The 24,306-nt window shown below is 46.1% G+C and overlaps 1 protein-coding gene across 5 annotated transcripts in view; it reads right to left on the minus strand.

Moving 5' to 3' along the window:
* LOC135525585 (DNA (cytosine-5)-methyltransferase 3A-like) overlaps positions 1 to 24,306 on the minus strand; it is a 115,288-nt gene that overhangs the window by 76,447 nt on the left and 14,535 nt on the right. For 4 of the 5 annotated variants that reach the window (XM_064953292.1, XM_064953290.1, XM_064953291.1 and 1 more), the window contains exons 4-6: positions 20,915 to 21,908; positions 9,142 to 9,185; positions 8,155 to 8,301 (exon numbers count right to left, since the gene is read on the minus strand). In XM_064953292.1, the coding sequence (XP_064809364.1) occupies positions 8,155 to 8,301; positions 9,142 to 9,185; positions 20,915 to 21,908 (1,185 nt within the window). The remainder of the gene's footprint in view (positions 1 to 8,154; positions 8,302 to 9,141; positions 9,186 to 20,914; positions 21,909 to 24,306) is intronic. The other variant, XM_064953293.1, reaches the window with a different exon arrangement.

Genomic DNA, 24,306 nt, shown 5'->3' on the forward strand with positions numbered 1-24,306 from the left:
TACACCAGGCAGGCAGTCTGCAAGACAGGCTCTCTAGAGCCGCAGGAGAGAAAAAATAAAACGCACAGGAGGTAGTGGGGAGAGAGAGAGAGAGAGAGAGAGAGAGAGAGAGAGAGACAATGCAGTCTTTATCATTTTAAACACGCTGCCTACCACTGACAACTTCAGAGATATCAGCTAGCTAGCAGCACATATACACTATGTGCCAACTCAGAGATCAACATAGACAATGACACCATGAATGGGTACTAACAATAAGACCAGTAGGAATGAAAATTAGCTACTCCTGGTACATGGTATCTTTGATGTTAAAAAGATGCTGAGTGTTGGTATAATGTACCATACAGACATACTGTCCTACACACTAAACTTGTCTCAAATTTATACAGTACTGTACTGCACACAGGAAAGAAGGCAAACATAAGCAACAATGGAAAAACGACTAACTGCTAACTGTTATCAGCTAACTGCTATCAGCTAACTGTTATCAGCTAACTGCTAACTGTTATCAGCTAACTGCTAACTGTTATCAGCTAACTGCTAACTACTAACTGCTAACTGTTATCAGCTACCTGTTAACTGTTATCAGCTAACTGCTAACTACTAACTGCTAACTGTCATCAGCTACCTGTTAACTGTTATCAGCTAACTGCTAACTGTTATCAGCTAACTGCTAACTACTAACTGCTAACTGCTATCAGCTAACTGTTATCAGCTAACTGCTAACTACTAACTGCGCCTGGTTGAGATTAGTAGGTTAGTAGTTAATCGGTGGAAAAGCCCTCCATTCCTCTGACTGACTTCCTGACTCTAGAGACATTTTGCAGAAGACAACCTCTCTTGTCACGTGTTTGTTGTTCAGTACCCCATGAGGCCCCCAGTTCCTGGGCAAACAATAAGAGCTGCTTCTTATTCATAGACTGGATCTATAGCAGTTTCCACACATAATAGCAGCTTCATGTCTAGTGTTACCAGATGAGATAGACAACTACATGGTTAATATACAGGTATAATAGCAGCTTCATGTCTAGTGTTACCAGATGAGATAGACAACTACATGGTTAATATACAGGTATAATAGCAGCTTCATGTCTAGTTTTACCAGATGAGATAGACAACTACATGGTTAATATACAGGTATAATAGCAGCTTCATGTCTAGTGTTACCAGATGAGATAGACAACTACATGGTTAATATACAGGTATAATAGCAGCTTCATGTCTAGTGTTACCAGATGAGATAGACAACTACATGGTTAATATACAGGTATAATAGCAGCTTCATGTCTAGTGTTACCAGATGAAATAGACAACTACATGGTTAATATACAGGTATAATAGCAGCTTCATGTCTAGTGTTACCAGATGAGATAGACAACTACACTGTTAATATACAGGTATAATAGCAGCTTCATGTCTAGTGTTACCAGATGAGATAGACAACTACACTGTTAATATACAGGTATAATAGCAGCTTCATGTCTAGTGTTACCAGATGAGATAGACAACTACATGGTTAATATACAGGTATAATAGCAGCTTCATGTCTAGTGTTACCAGATGAAATAGACAACTACATGGTTAATATACAGGTATAATAGCAGCTTCATGTCTAGTGTTACCAGATGAGATAGACAACTACATGGTTAATATACAGGTATAATAGCAGCTTCATGTCTAGTGTTACCAGATGAGATAGACAACTACATGGTTAATATACAGGTATAATAGCAGCTTCATGTCTAGTGTTACCAGATGAGATAGACAACTACATAGTTAATATACAGGTATAATAGCAGCTTCATGTCTAGTGTTACCAGATGAGATAGACAACTACATGGTTAATATACAGGTATAATAGCAGCTTCATGTCTAGTGTTACCAGATGAGATAGACAACTACATAGTTAATATACAGGTATAATAGCAGCTTCATGTCTAGTGTTACCAGATGAGATAGACAACTACATGGTTAATATACAGGTATAATAGCAGCTTCATGTCTAGTGTTACCAGATGAGATAGACAACTACATGGTTAATATACAGGTATAATAGCAGCTTCATGTCTAGTGTTACCAGATGAGATAGACAACTACATGGTTAATATACAGGTATAATAGCAGCTTCATGTCTAGTGTTACCAGATGGGATAGACAACTACATAGTTAATATACAGGTATAATAGCAGCTTCATGTCTAGTGTTACCAGATGAGATAGACAACTACATGGTTAATATACAGGTATAATAGCAGCTTCATGTCTAGTGTTACCAGATGAGATAGACAACTACACTGTTAATATACAGGTATAATAGCAGCTTCATGTCTAGTGTTACCAGATGAGATAGACAACTACACTGTTAATATACAGGTATAATAGCAGCTTCATGTCTAGTGTTACCAGATGAGATAGACAACTACATGGTTAATATACAGGTATAATAGCAGCTTCATGTCTAGTGTTACCAGATGAGATAGACAACTACACTGTTAATATACAGGTATAATAGCAGCTTCATGTCTAGTGTTACCAGATGAGATAGACAACTACACTGTTAATATACAGGTATAATAGCAGCTTCATGTCTAGTGTTACCAGATGAGATAGACAACTACATGGTTAATATACAGGTATAATAGCAGCTTCATGCCTAGTGTTACCAGATGAGATAGACAACTACATGGTTAATATACAGGTATGGTCAAGGATTTGACCAAGTCATTTCTCTGACACAAAGATCTCCAACACGTCTACTCTGTAGTCAGGAACATTGAATTACTGTATACTGTATGACCAACTGGGTTGGTATTTGTAAAGCATTAATAAAACACAACCATTTGTTTCCCTACACAGGAAGAAATCAATGGGGATTCCCAGAGAGATGTAAGCTAAAATGAATGATGTGATTCAACATTATAGTAAACAGACTGTTAGGATCATCAGATCATGATCGTAGCTGCTTTCAGGCAGGTAATTAACCCTGAAACACCTTAACACACAGATGAACACAGCAGAACCGTGTGTAGCAATGTGGTAACAGTATTCATTAGCCCTAATCGTTGTCATAATGCCCCACAATGGCTGTGTATTTTATTACTGGCCCAGGCGGGGGGTCACTCAGATACACACATACATTCGCACACATCTGTTCCACGCGCACACACACACATTCGCACATGCCCAAGTACACACACGTAACAAATGCCACACACACACACACACACACACACACACACACACACACACACACACACACACACACACACACACACACACACACACACACACACTGAAAGACGCCATCTGGTCCCCATTGTATTGGGTCCTTTTAGGAGGCAAGTAGGAATAATATTTCAGGGTCAGTCATGAATACATGAACATAGTTCACTATGAATACACAAGTGGTATTGTTAAAACTGCCACCCGAGCTTGGTCAAATTACTTTCAAAAGGACTTGAAAATCTTTTAATCATCTTACAAGGACATTCCATTAAGCATATCCCCCCCTTCTACTTACTATGCCTGTAATATGTGGTTGTCCCACCTATTTATCTTAAGATGAATTCACTAACTGTAAGTGGCTCTAGATAAGAGCGTCCGCTAAATGACTACAATGTAAAAATGTAGACTTAAAACAGTCCACACGACAGAGAGAAGGGTTGAGGCCTAGCATTGAACTTCCTCCCAGTTCAATCGGTTCAGATATTCAATCTTTACACTACAATCTCTACAGCTGCTAAACCGTCTGTCAGAAACATAGGCATAATGCTTTTAGAACTATTCTGATCTAGAATAGGTGGCTGATAATGTACACAAAAGAGACATGTATTGTGTAAGCAAGTAGCTTATCTAAACTGGGAAGAAAACCAAACCCACCAGGGGAAAAAATAGTAAAACCACAAGAAAGCACAGCTAATGTGTGCATTAAACACTCTTAGTGTTACTGCTTTAAATCAGGACACAGTTTATGCACATTCCCCCCTCAGGATCACATTATTCTCATAAAATTAAATAAAATTAAAAAATTAAAAAAACGTTTTCTCTGCACTTGTGAAAATCACTGCTTTCACTTTCCTTTCATAAAGAGAGTGTTTCCCTTTAAGCTGCTGAGAGACAACAGATGGGCAGTAGCAACTCTAGTGGAAATACCCAAAGTCAGCATATTCCTCTTGCTGTATGCGGGTTCATGTCTAATGCACGTTCTCCACCACAATGTTAGCAAACAAATAATGCATTGCACATACCCATACACGCCAGCACACAATCCTTTTAATCCAATGTGGGGGCTGCAATTTGTTTACCCCCCACTCCTGGGGTAGAGGAGATCACTCAATAAAAATAAAGAAAGAAGCATGAACATTTCTTTGTCTGGAAATTCAGGGTCAGGTGACTAAAGACAGGAATTCTGGTTGGCTAGAGAGGACTTGCAAAATGTTGGCAGAGAGCCAAGAGGCTGCCTTGCAAACAGTGCTGGAAATATGCTGCAAACCTCATCTTCATCCTCATATCCATAGCTGGGGCTGGGGGAGGGGTTAGGAGAAGAATGAGGGGCGGGAGGAAGGAGTGAAAAGTCCTCTGTAAGACAAGGAACTTAAAAAGAGTGATCCTTTCTTTCTCTGGGAGAAACAGAAGAACAGAGTAGAAAGGAATTCTTCCCCTTTAAGCCAACCCTTTCAGTTCAGACAGCTCCTTTCCTTCTCAGTCAAGTCCAGAAACACAGTGAACCTGATGCCTTGTCCCCAGCAGCAGCAACAACAACAACAACAGCCAAACCAGCCAGCCTATTCTTTACCTCTTCTGTTTAGTCCTGGGAAAAGGGCTTCTGCAATGCCATCACAACAAATCCATCCTTATGCAAATGTTCTCACAAAGAAATAAAATGTATATCACAATATACTGACTATTTCTTCTAACACATGCTTATTTTATGAAATGCCCTCTTTATGTTATTTTATGATTTTTAAAGCCGCTAGTTGAAAGAAAATCCGCTTCTATATTTGTAAAATGAGAGCTGCGGTGCCTAACCTCAGCTGCCTGTTTCTGTGGTTCTCTACCACGTTTCACTCGCCAGACCCCAGCATGTCCTGCTAATTTGCAAATAATTCCCCCCGCCAGACACTCTTATGGGTTCTTCCCAAGCCTGCTCCAATGGCAGGGCTGAGGGCTGGAGGGGTGGGGTGAGAGACTAAATGGTAGCCCCCATCTTGTTGCCATGGACACAGCCACTCATTACGTAACAGTGACAGTCTCACTACAAGTTCTGGCCTTACTACCAGGAGTATTATAGTCTGATGTGAAGAGGGAGGAGAGAGAGGGGGGGAGGAAGGAAGGAAGGAAGGAAGGAAGGAAGGAAGGAAAGAAGGAAGGAGAGAAAAGGAGAGAGAGAGAGGAGAGGGAGGGGAGAGAGAGGGGGGAGGAAGGAAGGAAGGAAGGAAGGAGAGAAAAGGAGAGAGAGAGAGAGGGAGGGAGGGGGAGAGAGGGGGAGGAAGGAAGGAAGGAAGGAAGGAAGGAGAGAAAAGGAGAGAGAGAGGAGAGGGAGGGGAGAGCAAGAGAGCGAGGGAGGGAGGGAGAGAGAGGGGGGAAGGATGGAGAGAAGGGGAGTTAGAAAGAGAGAGGAGGAGGGATGGAGGGGGGAGGAGGGAGGGAGAGAGTGGGAAGGAAGGAAGGAAGGAAGGAAGGAAAGAGAGAGAGAGAGAGAGAGAGAGAGAGGAGAGAGAGAGAGAGAGAGGAGGGGGTAGGGAGGTAGAGACAGAGGGGAGGAGAGATGGGAGAGAGGGATAGAGAGAAAGAGACAGGGAGGGAGGTAGAGACAGAGGGGAGGAGGGATGGGAGAGAGGGATAGAGAGAAAGAGATAGGGAGGGAGGTAGAGACAGAGGGAGGAGGGATGGGAGAGAGGGATAGAGAGAAAGAGATAGGGAGGGAGGTAGAGACAGAGGGGAGGAGGGATGAGAGAGGGATAGAGAGAAAGAGATAGGGAGGGAGGTAGAGACAGAGGGGAGGAGGGATGAGAGAGAGGGATAGAGAGAAAGAGATAGGGAGGGAGGTAGAGACAGAGGGGAGGAGGGATGGGAGAGAGGGATAGAGAGAAAGAGATAGGGAGGGAGGTAGAGACAGAGGGGAGGAGGGGTGAGAGAGAGGGATAGAGAGAAAGAGATAGGGAGGGAGGTAGAGACAGAGGGGAGGAGGGATGAGAGAGAGGGATAGAGAGAAAGAGATAGGGAGGGAGGTAGAGACAGAGGGGAGGAGGGATGGGAGAGAGGGATAGAGAGAAAGAGATAGGGAGGGAGGTAGAGACAGAGGGGAGGAGGGGTGAGAGAGAGGGATAGAGAGAAAGAGATAGAGTGGGAGGGAAACATTTCTAAGGATTTATGACATATTGTTTTGAGAAAGAGTTATTATTGATCTGAAATTAAATCCCACAGCTTGAATAAGCAGTAGAGTACATTACGTCCCATTGGGTGAGGAGGAATGCTGTGTAGTCACATTCAGGAGGAGGCATGATTTCAGAAACTACCAATGCAATAGCCTGTTATAGGGATGAACATTTGGCAGCCACATTACTGCAACATAAACTATAATAAAGTGGTTGTAACAACAGAAGAATGTGCTTATTCGTCTCGATATCGTAAATTAACTTTATTAGTCTCGACGTTGTAAATTAACTTGGTTTTCTCTCCTTAGTTTGCATTATTACTGGATTTCCAATTAGTTCATTACATGGCTAATAAACTTAAGTCCAGTTTGTATTCAGGTGGGGGCTAGATTAGTCTTTAACTGGTGCAAGTCCATGCCTATAATGTGACTTTGGGCTGTATAGTGGGAACCAAACTGAGGCAAAAAAGCACAAAAGTGAGCAACAACATAGCGGTCATTTATCATTGGTCAACAATGGTGCCCTGAAGTAGGTCCTACAAAGACACAAAGACAGGAAGGAAACTGTGAACTCAACCAACCTACAAAAACAATGAAATAAATGGTATCTCTTTGATATATCAATGACCTATCAAATACACTTGGCTGTGAGAGAACCCAACAAATACCGTCCCACTTTGCTGAGAATGCCCTGTCTATTGGCCTATTGGAATCTTGGTAACCCTGCCAGACAGCTCTGGACTATTTGTGGTCCCTGAAACCAGGTTTGAATAACAGGATGGCTAGAGAGGACTGGGAACAAATCATCTCCATAACAAATCAGGGCCCACTAGGGCTGAAACCCAATGATTCAAATCTTTGGAGTCAGTCCTAGAGCCCACACATAAGCCCCACAATTGTGAAAGATATCAACATCGGGCACCCCCAAGACACATTGGGCACCCCAAGGGAACCTCCGAAACACATTGGGCACCTCCACGACACATTGGGTACCCCTAAGACACATTGGGAACCCCAAGACACATTGGGCACCTCCAAGACACATTGGGAAACCCCAAGACACATTGGGGACCCCCAAGACACATTTGGCACCTCCAAGACACATTGGGCACCCCTAAGACACATTGGGCACCCCTAAGACACATTGGGCACCTCCAAGACACATTGGGCACCCCTAAGACACATTGGGCACCCCTAAGACACATTGGGCACCCTTAAGACACATTGGGCACCCCCAAGACACATTGGGCACCTCCAAGACACATTGGGCACCCCTAAGACGCATTGGGCACCCCCAAGAATCATTGGGCACCATTAAGACACATTGGGCACCCCCAAGACACATTGTGCACCTCCAAGACACATTGGGCACCCCTAAGACACATTGGGCACCCCTAAGACACATTGGGCACCCCTAAGACACATTGGGCACCCTTAAGACACATTGGGCACCCCCAAGACACATTGGGCACCTCCAAGACACATTGGGCACCCCTAAGACACATTGGGCACCCCCAAGACACATTGGGCACCCTTAAGACACATTGGGCACCCCCAAGACACATTGGGCACCCTTAAGACACATTGGGCACCCCCAAGACACATTGGGCACCTCCAAGACACATTGGGCACCCCCAAGACACATTGGGCACCTCCAAGACACATTGGGCACCCTTAAGACACATTGGGCACCCCCAAGACACATTGGGCACCCTTAAGAGTCTAACCCTGCCTGAGACAGTGGCTAGCCAGCCATCCAGTGGGAGGTACTGTACTCACCTCCATCTTCCACTTGGCCAGCCACTCCTCCCTGGTCCTCTTGCTAATGTAATATGGGTCCCCGGCCTGGAAGGTTACTCTGGGAATGGGCCTCTGACGCAGACTGACGGAGCCACGCAGCCTGCCTGTCCCAGGGCCTCCAACTCCCTGTTTAAAGGGATACAAAGAAGAACACCGGAATAAAGATATTAACTAACGTACTTGTTTTCTGTTTGTTTGTTCTGCTTTTTGCAAGGTTGTAGAGGAGGAAGATGGCAAACAGTTTCATGCTATCACTGCTGAAACTGCTGGCAAGTACTGTTGCTAGTTAGCCAGAGAAGCAATATTTTGCTCTTTGCCCTTTTTGGGGTGTGGGCGGAGGGGGGCTGCGTAGGGGGGGCGCTCCAGAAAAGGATGATGACTCATTGACAAAACTGCAGCCCAATGCAGACAATGTGTGACTGGTAAAACAGCAAGGAACACAAACGGTCTCTTCCAGAGCCCTGGCAACCCACTATACTGTCTCACTCTCTACTAATCACAGCCTGGCTTGGCGAGCCCGCTGAAGTCATTGGCCAACGCAAGGACCTTCTCATGTCGGACTGGGCACCAAGTGTATTTGATATCTCAGATCTATATGCCAATAGGTACCATTTCTTTCAAAAGTCCAGGAGGTCATGATATTGTAAAAATGATATCGTAAAAGGAGAACAGCACTTCCCCCTAGTTCAGCATCATCACCAGCTAACATCACAACCCCCAAAGGTCAGTCTGAAGAGGATACATCCCATTTCTCCAAGCTTTTCCAGGAGGGTGTAATTGTCTGTACAGCAGTCTGAATGTTAGACTAGATCCTCCATAGGATTGATGTAAGCATCGGCTGGAGGGAGATTCTACCATTGTTAAATTGATGCGAGGAGCTGGAGAAGTGGGCTGACTGATTGACTGGTTGATGGATGGATTGATTGATGATGTAACACAGTATAATGAAGACAGTGGATGACTTACCTGTTTCTTGGCTGTATCACCTCCATCCTCCTTCTGCTCCACATCTAGAGGGAAACACAGTGAGTGACACTGGAGCAATCATTCAATAACGTGTTCCTGTGGGCGAGCCAAAAGTCAGAGTAATGTCAGCACATAGGAGACGAGAGAGATGACAGCCACAGTCACCTTGGCATCGACAGAAAAAACAAAGCCACTCGGCAACACAGGACCAGTGGATCTCCTCAATCATTCATAAGAGTTCTACCTGACCTGTAGTTAGACACTTGTGGGCTAGCTGAGCTTGTCACAATAGCCTGTCACCTTAGCAGCGTATATCAAAGTCTGCTGCCTAGGTTAGAAGTCTATTCACCACATGGCATCGTTGTCTTAGGAAAGTTAGACGTGTCAGAACGACGTAGCTGTCTGAAGACAACGTCAATGGCCCCCTCGAAGACGACCTTAACTCACTCTGGTTCTCTCAGCTGCCAGGTAGAACCTAAAGCCACAGGTAAATGAACATCCCTGTTGTCGACCCTTTCCCAACATCCCTGTTGTCGACCCTTTCCCAACATCCCTGTTGTCGACCCTTTCCCAACATCCCTGTTGTCGACCCTTTCCCAACATCCCTGTTGTCGACCCTTTCTCAACATCCCTGTTGTCGACCCTTTCCCAACATCCCTGTTGTCGACCCTTTCCCAACATCCCTGTTGTCGACCCTTTCCCAACATCCCTGTTGTCGACCCTTTCCCAACATCCCTGTTGTCGGCCCTTTCCCAACATCCCTGTTGTCGACCCTTTCCCAACATCCCTGTTGTCGACCCTTTCCCAACATCCCTGTTGTCGACCCTTTCCCAACATCCCTGTTGTCGGCCCTTTCCCAACATCCCTGTTGTCGGCCCTTTCCCAACATCCCTGTTGTCGACCCTTTCCCAACATCCCTGTTGTCGACCCTTTCCCAACATCCCTGTTGTCGACCCTTTCCCAACATCCCTGTTGTCGACCCTTTCCCAACATCCATGTTGTCGACCCTTTCCCAACATCCCTGTTGTAGACCCTTTCCCAACATCCCTGTTGTAGGCCATTTCCCAACATCCCTGTTGTCGACCCTTTCCCAACATCCCTGTTGTCGACCCTTTCCCAACATCCCTGTTGTAGGCCCTTTCCCAACATCCCTGTTGTCGACCCTTTCCCAACATCCCTGTTGTCGACCCTTTCCCAACATCCCTGTTGTCGACCCTTTCCCAACATCCCTGTTGTCGACCCTTTCCCAACATCCCTGTTGTCGACCCTTTCCCAACATCCCTGTTGTCGACCCTTTCCCAACATCCCTGTTGTCGACCCTTTCCCAACATCCCTGTTGTCGACCCTTTCCCAACATCCCTGTTGTCGACCCTTTCCCAACATCCATGTTGTCGACCCTTTCCCAACATCCCTGTTGTCGACCCTTTCCCAACATCCCTGTTGTAGACCCTTTCCCAACATCCCTGTTGTAGGCCATTTCCCAACATCCCTGTTGTCGACCCTTTCCCAACATCCCTGTTGTCGACCCTTTCCCAACATCCCTGTTGTAGGCCCTTTCCCAACATCCCTGTTGTCGACCCTTTCCCAACATCCCTGTTGTCGACCCTTTCCCAACATCCCTGTTGTAGACCCTTTCCCAACATCCCTGTTGTCGGCCCTTTCCCAACATCCCTGTTGTCGACCCTTTCCCAACATCCCTGTTGTCGACCCTTTCCCAACATCCCTGTTGTAGGCCCTTTCCCAACATCCCTGTTGTTGACCCTTTCCCAACATCCCTGTTGTCGACCCTTTCCCAACATCCCTGTTGTCGACCCTTTCCCAACATCCCTGTTGTCGACCCTTTCCCAACATCCCTGTTGTAGACCCTTTCCCAACATCCCTGTTGTCGACCCTTTCCCAACATCCCTGTTGTCGACCCTTTCCCAACATCCCTGTTGTAGGCCCTTTCCCAACATCCCTGTTGTAGGCCCTTTCCCAACATCCCTGTTGTCGACCCTTTCCCAACATCCCTGTTGTCGACCCTTTCCCAACATCCCTGTTGTCGACCCTTTCCCAACATCCCTGTTGTAGGCCCTTTCCCAACATCCCTGTTATCGACCCTTTCCCAACATCCCTGTTGTAGGCCCTTTCCTGTGAAGCTCAGGCACCTCAATGTGCTGAGGGACAGAGAATAGACAAGTGCAGGTGCTGCTGGTGCAGTCAGTCAGTCAGTCAGTCAGTCAGTCAGCTGAAGAGATGGAGGCTGAGATGAGTTGATGCAACAGAGGTTTGGTGTGGTAAAGCCATGATGAGTAGTGGAGAGGAGAGCCACAGCTGGCTGCTATTACCATAGCTCGTACCACTTCACAACCCCTCGCCACTAAGCAGAAAAAAACAACTACACACTGTAGCCTACTCACTGCTTCTCTTGTGTGACTTTAGGTCCACATAACATCTCTGCAGGGATCTCTACGCACTTGATGGACTTGAACCAGTATGGACCTGTGCTACACCGACTACTATGCCTTCTTGATTACAATCACCCTGCTTCCGGAACAGTGTTGTTCCAATGACTTCACTGTAATAAAGTAGTAATACTTATAGTAGAAACAGGAGTCTCCCTCCAACAGCATTCACACTCACCATTCACTAACATGGTCCAATCAGAAGGGCATCATCCACTTCCCAGGCAGCTTGACTATGTACATCCACACCCAGCCTGACTGAATGTTGCTGGATGTTTCCTATCTACACCTCATAGAAATATGCTTTGCATTTCCTGTTAGAGCACATGGTTCCATTACAACTAGCTGTCTGTCGTGTGTGTGTTTGCGCATGTGTGTGGGCATGTCTGTGTCTGTGAGTGTGCATGTGTGTGTGTGCGTGTGTGCGTGCGTGTATGTGCTCATGTGCATGAGCGTGTGTGTCCGTGTGCGTGCATGAGTAGGTGTGTGCATGTGTGTGTGTGTGTGCGTGCATGAGCATGTGTGTGTGTGTATGTGTGTGTGCGTGCATGAGCGTGAGTGTGTGTGTGTGTGTGTGTAGATGGAAAACTGCACCCTAAGCCGTAACATAACATACCTGGCCTGGAAATACAAAACCACACAACCGTTGGTGGTGTGATAAAAATATACAGAAAAGGAAACTGACACACTTCCTGTAGGCTAAATGCTGCAGAGAAATATACTTCCTCAAGCCTCTAGTAATAAAATGTATCTTAACCTACTCTCCACTAGTAGTATGAACTTCAGAAACGAGACTCTGTCCCAAATGGCACACTGTCCCCTACACAGTGCCCTACCTTTGACCAGGTCAGAGGAAGTTAACCTACATAGGGAATAGAGTGCCATTGGGGAAGCATCCTTGGGGCTTTCCCCACATATCTGGCGGTGAATGAAATGAGTTCCTGAGGTCTGTAAGTCAGTGCCATATGGTCGGGGTTTGCACAACTCTTCTATTGGTTCCATTACACCAGGCAAGCTCAATCGAGCCCAGATAAAGGATTTGAAATCGTTTTTTGAATAGTATTGAACCCAGGTCAGCTGTGATTACAAAGGCGTGTTATCCATTCTGAAGCAGCATTGTTTACCTGCTTGCGTTCAGCAGAGTTGAGGTTAACCAAGGAGCATGGACACTACCCAACTGAAACAGCATTATGACTAATGACTTTTAACCACGGACGTCCCCATTCAAGTCCATGATGACATAATGGGTGGACTGGCAGCCATTTTGTAACCATGCCAGGAAGTACAAGCAGGAGGTGTGCCTTTCACACTGTGCTGTGATTTGTTGAGTCAACTGACGTTACAACATATACATAACATTACATGAGCCTCATCAGTTAGCATCATTTTAATCAACATTCTACATTACCATGGAAATGATTGCATCAAAATACCAGGCAGCTATTATGAGTGTAGCCATCAGTTTCCCAGGGTTACAGCTTCCAAGCCTGTTCAATTTCTAGAGTACGTAGAGCAGCGAGAGGCTGAGGAAGGGAGAAGGTCCAAGGAAAAAGCAGCTGACTCACATTCACAACAACAGTCTTTATAGCTATGATCCCTCTTGAGCAGTGTGCACATTTGTGGAACAGGGTTGATACAATACACTGTTTTCATATCAACCCTCAACACTGCATGTAGCTGCTACACATCACAGGACGTTATGACACAACATTGAGAAACACAGAATACAACCATTTTATTATCCTACCCTGAAAGACCGTGACAGCCCAGCAGAAGAACAGTGGACTGAAGAGTTGTATTACCCAGCCCCATTACAACACTCGAGCTCTGAGAGGCCTGTGGGAACATCCTGATAGCATGTGTACATCCCAAATGGCACCCTATTGCCTATACAGTGTCCTACTTTTGACCAGGTCCCATTTGGTACGCCGTCTCAAAGTCCCCTTTTACCCCGACATGTCATTTGGGATGCAGACCATGTTTTCCTGCTTTAACTACCCTGGGGCTGTCACTGAAGTACCGTACACAACCTTTACACCCTACACTCACTGGTCCACGCTCATTAAGAGAGGCCTTTTCAACTTGGTTCTCTCTTTCTGCTTTCATCTCCCTCCCTCCCTCCCTCCCTCCCCCTCCCTCCCTCCCCCCACCTCTCTCTCTCCCTCCTTCCACCTCTCTCTCTCTCCCTCCCTCCCCCTCCTTCTCTCTCCCTCCCTCCCCCTCTCTGTCTCTCCCTCCACCTCTCTCCCTCCCCCCACTCTCTCTCCCTCCCTCCCTCCCTCCCTCCCTCCCTCCCTCCCTCCCTCCCCCCACCCTCTCTCTCCCTCCTTCCACCTCTCTCTCTCTCCCTCCCTCCCCCTCCCTCTCTCTCCCTCCCTCCCCCTCTCTGTCTCTCCCTCCCCCACCTCTCTCCTTCCCTCCCTCCACCTCTCCCTCCCACCCTCCACCTCTCTCGCTCCCTCCTTCCACCTCTTTCTCTCCCTCCCTCTCCCTCCCTCCCTGCACCTCCCCTTTTCCTCTATCTCACCGTTTTTATCTCTCTCTCTCTTTCCCTGTCCACCTCTCTCTTGTTCTACCTCCCTCTCTAAAGATTGTGTACGGTACTCTCTTTCTCTCTCTCTCTCTCTCTTTCTCTCCACCTCCACCTCTCACTCCCTCCACCTCTCTCTCTTTCTCTCCCCCTCTCTCTCAGTTTCATCAATAGGAATAAGTGACTAAAATAACCAGAGTGAAGCAGGCAGATTGGGGGTTACTTTACATTATAGTGGCTTCTGCCAAGGTCAGGGAGTTTCTGTTAGGTTGCAAGGAGAGCAGGGGAGGGAGGGAGGGAGGGAGGGGGAGGGAGGGAGGGAGGGAGGGAGGGAGGGAGGGGGAGGGAGGGAGGGAGGGAGGGAGGGAGGGAGGGAGGGAGGGGGAGGGAGGGAGGGAGGGGGGAGGGAGGGGTCGGCACTATGTCGGCATCCCAAATACTCTAATCCCTAACAGTGCACATATGAGCCCTCGTCAAATGTAGTGTACTATGTACTTTGCCAGTTTGGGGGCGTTCCAGCTCTCGTATTCCTAGCGCTCCTGCAGTTCACCTAATCCTTCCCTCTTCCTCTCCTCCTCTCTAAACTGCTGTAGTTATTGTGCTGTGCCCTGTAGTTATTGTGCTGTGCTGTAGTTATTGTGCTGTGCTGTAGTTATTGTGCTGTGCTGTAGTTATTGTGCTGTGCCCTGTAGTTATTGTGCTGTGCCCTGTAGTTATTGTGCTGTGCCCTGTAGTTATTGTGCTGTGCCCTGTAGTTATTGTGCTGTGCCCTGTAGTTATTGTGCTGTGCTGTAGTTATTGTGCTGTGCCCTGTAGTTATTGTGCTGTGCTGTAGTTATTGTGCTGTGCCCTGTAGTTATTGTGCTGTGCCCTGTAGTTATTGTGCTGTGCTGTAGTTATTGTGCTGTGCTGTAGTTATTGTGCTGTGCTGTAGTTATTGTGCTGTGCCCTGTAGTTATTGTGCTGTGCTGTAGTTATTGTGCTGTGCTGTAGTTATTGTGCTGTGCTGTAGTTATTGTGCTGTGCTGTAGTTATTGTGCCGTGCTGTAGTTATTGTGCCGTGCTGTAGTTATTGTGCTGTGCTGTAGTTATTGTGCTGTGCTGTAGTTATTGTGCTGTGCTGTAGTTATTGTGCTGTGCTGTAGTTATTGTGCTGTGCTGTAGTTATTGTGCCGTGCTGTAGTTATTGTGCTGTGCTGTAGTTATTGTGCTGTGCTGTAGTTATTGTGCTGTGCTGTAGTTATTGTGCTGTGCTGTAGTTATTGTGCTGTGCTGTAGTTATTGTGCCGTGCTGTAGTTATTGTGCTGTGCTGTAGTTATTGTGCCGTGCTGTAGTTATTGTGCCGTGCTGTAGTTATTGTGCTGTGCTGTAGTTATTGTGCCGTGCTGTAGTTATTGTGCTGTGCTGTAGTTATTGTGCTGTGCTGTAGTTATTGTGCTGTGCTGTAGTTATTGTGCTGTGCTGTAGTTATTGTGCTGTGCTGTAGTTATTGTGCCGTGCTGTAGTTATTGTGCTGTGCTGTAGTTATTGTGCCGTGCTGTAGTTATTGTGCCGTGCTGTAGTTATTGTGCTGTGCTGTAGTTATTGTGCCGTGCTGTAGTTATTGTGCTGTGCTGTAGTTATTGTGCCGTGCTGTAGTTATTGTGCCGTGCTGTAGTTATTGTGCTGTGCTGTAGTTATTGTGCTGTGCTGTAGTTATTGTGCCGTGCTGTAGTTATTGTGCTGTGCTGTAGTTATTGTGCCGTGCTGTAGTTATTGTGCCGTGCTGTAGTTATTGTGCCGTGCTGTAGTTATTGTGCTGTGCTGTAGTTATTGTGCCGTGCTGTAGTTATTGTGCTGTGCTGTAGTTATTGTGCTGTGCTGTAGTTATTGTGCTGTGCTGTAGTTATTGTGCCGTGCTGTAGTTATTGTGCTGTGCTGTAGTTATTGTGCCGTGCTGTAGTTATTGTGCCGTGCTGTAGTTATTGTGCCGTGCTGTAGTTATTGTGCTGTGCTGTAGTTATTGTGCCGTGCTGTAGTTATTGTGCTGTGCTGTAGTTATTGTGCTGTGCTGTAGTTATTGTGCTGTGCTGTAGTTATTGTGCTGTAGTTATTGTGCTGTGCTGTAGTTATTGTGCCGTGCTGTAGTTATTGTGCTGTAGTTATTGTGCTGTGCTGTAGTTATTGTGCCGTGCTGTAGTTATTGTGCCGTGCTGTAGTTATTGTGCTGTAGTTATTGTGCTGTGCTGTAGTTATTGTGCCGTGCTGTAGTTATTGTGCTGTGCTGTAGTTATTGTGCTGTGCTGTAGTTATTGTGCTGTGCTGTAGTTATTGTGCTGTGCTGTAGTTATTGTGCTGTGCTGTAGTTATTGTGCTGTGCTGTAGTTATTGTGCTGTAGTTATTGTGCTGTGCTGTAGTTATTGTGCCGTGCTGTAGTTATTGTGCCGTGCTGTAGTTATTGTGCCGTGCTGTAGTTATTGTGCTGTGCTGTAGTTATTGTGCCGTGCTGTAGTTATTGTGCTGTGCTGTAGTTATTGTGCTGTGCTGTAGTTATTGTGCTGTGCTGTAGTTATTGTGCTGTGCTGTAGTTATTGTGCTGTGCTGTAGTTATTGTGCTGTGCTGTAGTTATTGTGCTGTGCTGTAGTTATTGTGCTGTGCTGTAGTTATTGTGCTGTGCTGTAGTTATTGTGCTGTGCTGTAGTTATTGTGCTGTGCTGTAGTTATTGTGCTGTGCTGTAGTTATTGTGCTGTGCTGTAGTTATTGTGCTGTGCTGTAGTTATTGTGCTGTGCTGTAGTTATTGTGCTGTGCTGTAGTTATTGTGCTGTGCTGTAGTTATTGTGCTGTGCCCTGTAGTTATTGTGCCGTGCTGTAGTTATTGTGCTGTGCTGTAGTTATTGTGCTGTAGTTATTGTGCTGTGCTGTAGTTATTGTGCTGTGCTGTAGTTATTGTGCTGTGCCCTGTAGTTATTGTGCTGTGCTGTAGTTATTGTGCTGTGCTGTAGTTATTGTGCTGTGCTGTAGTTATTGTGCTGTGCTGTAGTTATTGTGCCGTGCTGTAGTTATTGTGCTGTGCTGTAGTTATTGTGCTGTGCTGTAGTTATTGTGCCGTGCTGTAGTTATTGTGCTGTGCTGTAGTTATTGTGCTGTGCTGTTATTGTGCTGTGTTATTGTGCTGTGCTGTAGTTATTGTGCTGTGCTGTAGTTATTGTGCCGTGCTGTAGTTATTGTGCTGTGCCCTGTAGTTATTGTGCTGTGCTGTAGTTATTGTGCTGTGCTGTAGTTATTGTGCTGTGCTGTAGTTATTGTGCTGTGCTGTAGTTATTGTGCCGTGCTGTAGTTATTGTGCTGTGCTGTAGTTATTGTGCTGTGCTGTAGTTATTGTGCTGTGCTGTAGTTATTGTGCTGTGCTCTGTAGTTATTGTGCTGTGCTGTAGTTATTGTTGTGCTGTAGTTATTGTGCTGTGCTGTAGTTATTGTGCTGTGCTGTAGTTATTGTGCCGTTATTGCTGTAGTTATTGTGCTGTGCTGTAGTTATTGTGCTGTGCTGTATTGTGCTTAGTTATTGTGCTGTGCTGTAGTTATTGTGCTGTGCTGTAGTTATTGTGCTGTGCTGTAGTTATTGTGCTGTGCTGTAGTTATTGTGCTGTGCTGTAGTTGCTGTGCTGTTGTGCTGTAGTTATTGTGCTGTGCTGTAGTTATTGTGCTGTGCCCTGTAGTTATTGTGCCGTGCTGTAGTTATTGTGCTGTGCTGTAGTTATTGTGCTGTAGTTATTGTGCTGTGCTGTAGTTATTGTGCTGTGCCCTGTAGTTATTGTGCTGTGCTGTAGTTATTGTGCTGTAGTTATTGTGCTGTGCTGTAGTTATTGTGCTGTAGTTATTGTGCTGTGCCCTGTAGTTATTGTGCTGTGCTGTAGTTATTGTGCTGTGCTGTAGTTATTGTGCTGTGCTGTAGTTATTGTGCTGTGCTCTGTAGTTATTGTGCTGTGCTGTAGTTATTGTGCTGTGCCCTGTAGTTATTGTGCTGTGCTGTAGTTATTGTGCCGTGCTGTAGTTATTGTGCCGTGCTGTAGTTATTGTGCTGTGCTGTAGTTATTGTGCTGTGCTGTAGTTATTGTGCTGTGCTGTAGTTATTGTGCTGTGCTGTAGTTATTGTGCTGTAGTTATTGTGCTGTGCTGTAGTTATTGTGCTGTGCCCTGTAGTTATTGTGCTGTGCTGTAGTTATTGTGCTGTGCTGTAGTTATTGTGCTGTGCCCTGTAGTTATTGTGCTGTGCTGTAGTTATTGTGCTGTGCTGTAGTTATTGTGCTGTGCTGTAGTTATTGTGCTGTGCTGTAGTTATTGTGCTGTGCTGTAGTTATTGTGCTGTGCTGTAGTTATTGTGCTGTGCTGTAGTTATTGTGCTGTGCTGTAGTTATTGTGCTGTAGTTATTGTGCTGTGCTGTAGTTATTGTGCTGTGCTGTAGTTATTGTGCTGTGCCCTGTAGTTATTGTGCTGTGCTGTAGTTATTGTGCTGTGCTAGTTAGTTATTGTGCTGTGCCCTGTAGTTATTGTGCTGTGCTGTAGTTATTGTGCTGTGCTGTAGTTATTGTGCTGTGCTGTAGTTATTGTGCTGTGCTGTAGTTATTGTGCTGTGCCCTGTAGTTATTGTGCTGTGCCCTGTAGTTATTGTGCTGTGCCCTGTAGTTATTGTGCTGTGCTGTAGTTATTGTGCTGTGCTGTAGTTATTGTGCTGTGCCCTGTAGTTATTGTGCCGTGCTGTAGTTATTGTGCTGTGCTGTAGTTATTGTGCTGTGCTGTAGTTATTGTGCTGTGCTGTAGTTATTGTGCTGTGCTGTAGTTATTGTGCTGTGCTGTAGTTATTGTGCTGTAGTTGCTGTAGTTATTGTGCCGTGCTGTAGTTATTGTGCCGTGCTGTAGTTATTGTGCTGTGCCCTGTAGTTATTGTGCCGTGCTGTAGTTATTGTGCTGTGCTGTAGTTATTGTGCTGTGCCCTGTAGTTATTGTGCTGTGCTGTAGTTATTGTGCTGTAGTTATTGTGCTGTGCTGTAGTTATTGTGCTGTGCCCTGTAGTTATTGTGCTGTGCTGTAGTTATTGTGCTGTGCCCTGTAGTTATTGTGCTGTGCTGTAGTTATTGTGCTGTGCTGTAGTTATTGTGCTGTGCCCTGTAGTTATTGTGCTGTGCTGTAGTTATTGTGCTGTGCTGTAGTTATTGTGCCGTGCTGTAGTTATTGTGCTGTGCTGTAGTTATTGTGCTGTGCTGTAGTTATTGTGCTGTGCTGTAGTTATTGTGCTGTGCTGTAGTTATTGTGCTGTGCTGTAGTTATTGTGCTGTGCTGTAGTTATTGTGCTGTAGTTATTGTGCTGTGCTCTGTAGATCAGGGATCATCAACTCGGTTCAGCCACAGGACTACTTGTTTTGTTGAGCGGATGGTCAATTACAAAATAATTTGTGGGCGGCCTCCCGGGTGGCGCAGTGGTTAAGGGTGCTGTACTGCAGCGCCAGCTGTGCCACCAGAGTCCCTGGGTTCGCGCCCAGGCTCTGTTGTAACCGGCCGCGACCGGGAGCGACGCACAATTGGCCTAGCGTCGTCCGGGTTAGGGAGGGTTTGGCCGGTAGGGAAATCCTTGTCTCATCGTGCACCAGCGACTCCTGTGGCGGGCCGGGCGTAGTGCGCGCTAACCAACGTTGCCAGGTGCACGGTGTTTCCTCTGACACAAGAAGCAGTGCGGCTTGGTTGAGTTGTGTATCGGAGGACGCATGACTTCGTCTCTCCCAAGCCCGTTGTAGCGATGAGACAAGATAGTAGCTACTAAAAAATTGGATACCACAAAATTGGGGAGAAAAAGGGGTAAAAATTCAACAACAAAAACAAATAAATAAATAATTTGTGGACTGCAAATTGACCGCAAGAAGCCAAAACAGATATAATATTTTACTAAACACATTAATTTCTAACCTTGCTTCCATTTGTATACGTCATGTGTGGGAATGCTGTGGAACAGATTTCAGAACCTAGAGCTGATTTCCTGTCGTTTTTACAGTCTGTTATGTCCAACGATGAAAAATTCCGAAACAAATATAGATTTTTTGGGGGCTCAGAAAACTTGGGAGGCCAAAGACAAGCACCAACGGGCCACCAGTAGAGGAACCCTGCTTTGGATGGATGGCAGAACCCCTTCCTTTATTCAACCTGCTATGTATCCCTCCTTCCATCCTCCCTCCTCCCTGTGAATTAGGTTCATTTAGAGAGGTACCATATCTGGCCATACAGCATGTGGATTAGGTTCACTTAGAGAGCATTATACCAATACACAAATCCGTACCCAACAGAAAACTGACTCTCTCTCTCTCTCTCTCTCTCTCTCTCTCTCCCTCACACACACACACACACACACACACACACACACACACACACACACACACACACACACACACACACACACACACACACACACACACACACACAGAGAGACAGCCTGGCTGCCCTCTGAGAAGGGAGAGAAGAGAGAGAGGGGATAGGAAGATAAGAGGGGGACACAGAGGTGACCAGGGTCACTGTTTCCAGATCTATTTAAAGCTTTTTACTATCTTTTGTTTATTTAACATGTTCTACATTACTGTGTTAAATTCATCCACACTGAACACACCCGAAGAATAATTAAAAATGGCCACAGCATTCAAGGAGAAACCATACATTGTTAATTTTCATTCACTTGGCATTGCCTGTCAGTTCAGCCAGTGCAGAGCTGGCTGTGCCAGGAATGTAGTGAGAATGAAGACAGTAATGTCACCAAGCAGGAGACAGGACTCACATTTTGTTGGGCGCTCCAGTTTCCGCCTGCCTCGTTTCTTGCGTGGCGGAGTTGTCAGAGTCTCCTCTTTGTCTTTCTCAGAGTCCTCCTGCTCGTTCCAGCTCGGCTCCCGGCTCGGCTCCCGGCTCGGCTTCCGGCTCGGCTCCCGGCTCGGCTCCCGGCTCACTAGAAACCTGTTCTCCAGGGAGGGGGGGCTCCGGCTCTGATGCAGGAGGGTGGGTGGTCCCGGGGGGCTGTCTTCAGACTGACTGGCACTGGGGGAACCAGGGGCATCTGGTAACCCGTTCTTCTCTGGACCTTTCCTCTCTTGCTTGGGGCTGCTGCTGGCATCAGCCTGGGTCCTGTCTCTGTCTGTGTGCCCGCCGCTGGCATCAGCCTGGGTCCTGTCTCTGTCTGTGTGCCCACTGCTGGCATCAGCCTGGGTCCTGTCTCTGTCTGTGTGCCCGCCACTGGCATCAGCCTGGGTCCTGTCTCTGTCTGTGTGCCCGCCGCTGGCATCAGCCTGGGTCCTGTCTCTGTCTGTGTGCCCGCCGCTGGCATCAGCATGGGTCCTGTCTCTGTCTGTGTGCCCACTGCTGGCATCAGCCTGGGTCCTGTCTCTGTCTGTGTGCCCGCCGCTGGCATCAGCATGGGTCCTGTCTCTGTCTGTGTGCCCGCCGCTGGCATCAGCCTGGGTCCTGTCTCTGTCTGTGTGCCCACTGCTAGCATCAGCCTGGGTCCTGTCTCTGTCTGTGTGCCCACTGCTAGCATCAGCATGGGTCCTGTCTCTGTCTGTGTGCCCGCTGCTCATGACTCCATTCTGCACCTGCGCCACAGACAATCTCTCTCTTTCCGCTGCCACCCCGGTGAGACTGTTGCCCCCGCCTCTCACCCCGGTGAGACTGTTGCCCCCGCCTCTCACCCCGGTGAGACTGTTGCCCCCGCCTCTCACTCCGGTGAGACTGTTGCCCCCGCCTCCGGGCACACTGTCCTTCACAGACACACTGCCCTCCGCCTGCAGGTAAAGGAAGGAGATAAGCTATTAGGAAGATTATAGTGGAGTGGATATTTTTGCCAATCATTTCACATTGTTAGCCAATTCCGCCTTAAGGACAATGGAGTCATTTTTATTCTATGTTAGTTAGCCTTTAGTACAAGTATTTTGTTTAAGTTTCACTGCATCACTTTAATCTTTATTTGAATGAAACACACAATTCAGTATATTGGTATGCTTCAGTAGCCTGAGGTTCTGTCTGCCTGCGCCTGTAACTGTTGGAGCTCCAAACATCAGTCAATACAGTCCAACTGTACCAATAACCTCAAGTAGATAACTGTATTAGAGTGGGACACCCTGTGAACTCGCTGTGCGTTGGTTGTGTGCTGTAACTCAGCTATTCACTGCATCACTGTAGTGCACAATATGAGAGGAATGTTGGCTTTTTGTCAAAGGCAGGAAATCTTTCATTTTATTGACGTGGGACTCGCCCCTGGAAACCATTTCATGCTGTAAAGAGAAGTATTTACTAATCTCTGTTCCAGCAGAAGTACAGAGATTCTCCAACCTAATGACACGATAGCACAGCCAAACAACGTTATCTGTCTGGTATTATCTGCGCGTGATTCAACTACATTGTAAATCTATATAATCGTACATCACCTACAGTGGGGCAAAAAAGTATTTAGTCAGCCACCAATTGTGCAAGTTCTCCCACTAAAAACATTGAGAGAGGCCTGTAATTTTCACCATAGGTACACTTCAACTATGACAGACAAAATGAGAAAAAAAAATCAGAATATCACATTGTAGGATTTTTATGAATTTATTTGCAAATTATAGTGGAAAATAAGTATTTGGTCACCTACAAACAAGCAAGATTTCTGGCTCTCACAGACCTGTAACTTCTTCTTTAAGAGGCTCCTCTGTCCTCCACTCATTACCTGTATTAATGGCACCTGTTTGAACTTGTTATCAGTATAAAAGACACCTGTCCACAACCTCAAACAGTCACATTCCAAACTCCACTATGGCGAAGACCAAAGGGGCGGCAGGGTAGCCTAGTGGTTAGAGCGTTGGACTGGTAACCGAAAGGTTGCAAGTTCAAATCCCCGAGCTGACAAGGTACAAATCTGTCGTTCTGCCCCTGAACAGGCAGTTAATCCACTGTTCCTAGGCCGTCATTGAAAATAAGAATTTGTTCTTAACTGACTTGCCTAGTAAAATAAAGGTAAAAAAAAGAAGAGCTCTCAAAGGACACCAGAAACATAATTGTAGACCTGCAACAGGCTGGGAAGACTGAATCTGCAATAGGTAAGCAGCCTGGTTTGAAGAAATCAACTGTGGGAGCAATTATTAGGAAATGGAAGACATACAAGACCACTGATAATCTCCCTCGATCTGGGACTGCACACAAGATCTCACCCCGTGGGGACAAAATGATCACAAGAACAGTGAGAAAAAATCCCAGAACCACACGAGGGGACCTAGTGAATGACCTGCAGAGAGCTGGGACCAAAGTAACAGATGAAACCAAAATATAACTTTTTTGGTAAAAACTCAACTCGTCGTGTTTGGGGGACAAAGAATGCTGAGTTGCATCCAAAGAACACCATATCTACTGTGAAGCATGGGGGTGGAAACATCATACTTTGGGGCTGTTTTTCTGCAAAGGCACCAGGACGACTGATCCCTGTAAAGGAAAGAATGAATGGGGCCATGTATCGTGAGATTTTGAGTGAAAATCTCCTTCCATCAGCAAGGGCATTGAAGATGAAAGGTGGCTGGGTCTTTCAGCATGACAATGATTCCAAACACACCGCCCGGGCAATGAAGGAGTGGCTTCGTAAGAAGCATTTCAAGGTCCTGGAGTGGCCTAGCCAGTCTCCAGATCTCAACCCCATAGAAAATCTTTGGAGGGAGTTGAAAGTCCGTGTTGCCCAGCAACAGCCCCAAAATATCACTGCTCTAGAGGAGATCTGCATGGAGGAATGGGCCAAAATACCAGCAACAGTGTGTGAAAACCTCGTGAAGACTTACAGAAAACGTTTGACCTCTGTCATCGCCAACAAAGGGTATATAACAAAGTATTGAGATAAAGTTTTGTTATTGACCAAATACTTATTTTCCACCATAATTTGCAAATAAATTCATTAAAAATCATACAATGTGATTTTCTGGATTTCTTTTCTCATTTTGTCTGTCATAGTTGAAGTGTACCTATGATGAAAATTACAGGCCTCTCTCATCTTTTTAAGTAGGAGAACTTGCACAATTGGTGGCTGACTAAATACGTTTTTGTCCCACTATATATATCTATATCACCAGGCATGTCTCTACTCTGTTCAGATAAGTACATATAAAAATCACACGTCAAGTATCTCATATAACATGTTGATCACAAGATATACACCTCTTT

This window comes from Oncorhynchus masou, chromosome 32 (assembly GCF_036934945.1).
Source record: "Oncorhynchus masou masou isolate Uvic2021 chromosome 32, UVic_Omas_1.1, whole genome shotgun sequence".
NCBI classification, from domain to species: Eukaryota; Metazoa; Chordata; class Actinopteri; order Salmoniformes; family Salmonidae; genus Oncorhynchus; species Oncorhynchus masou.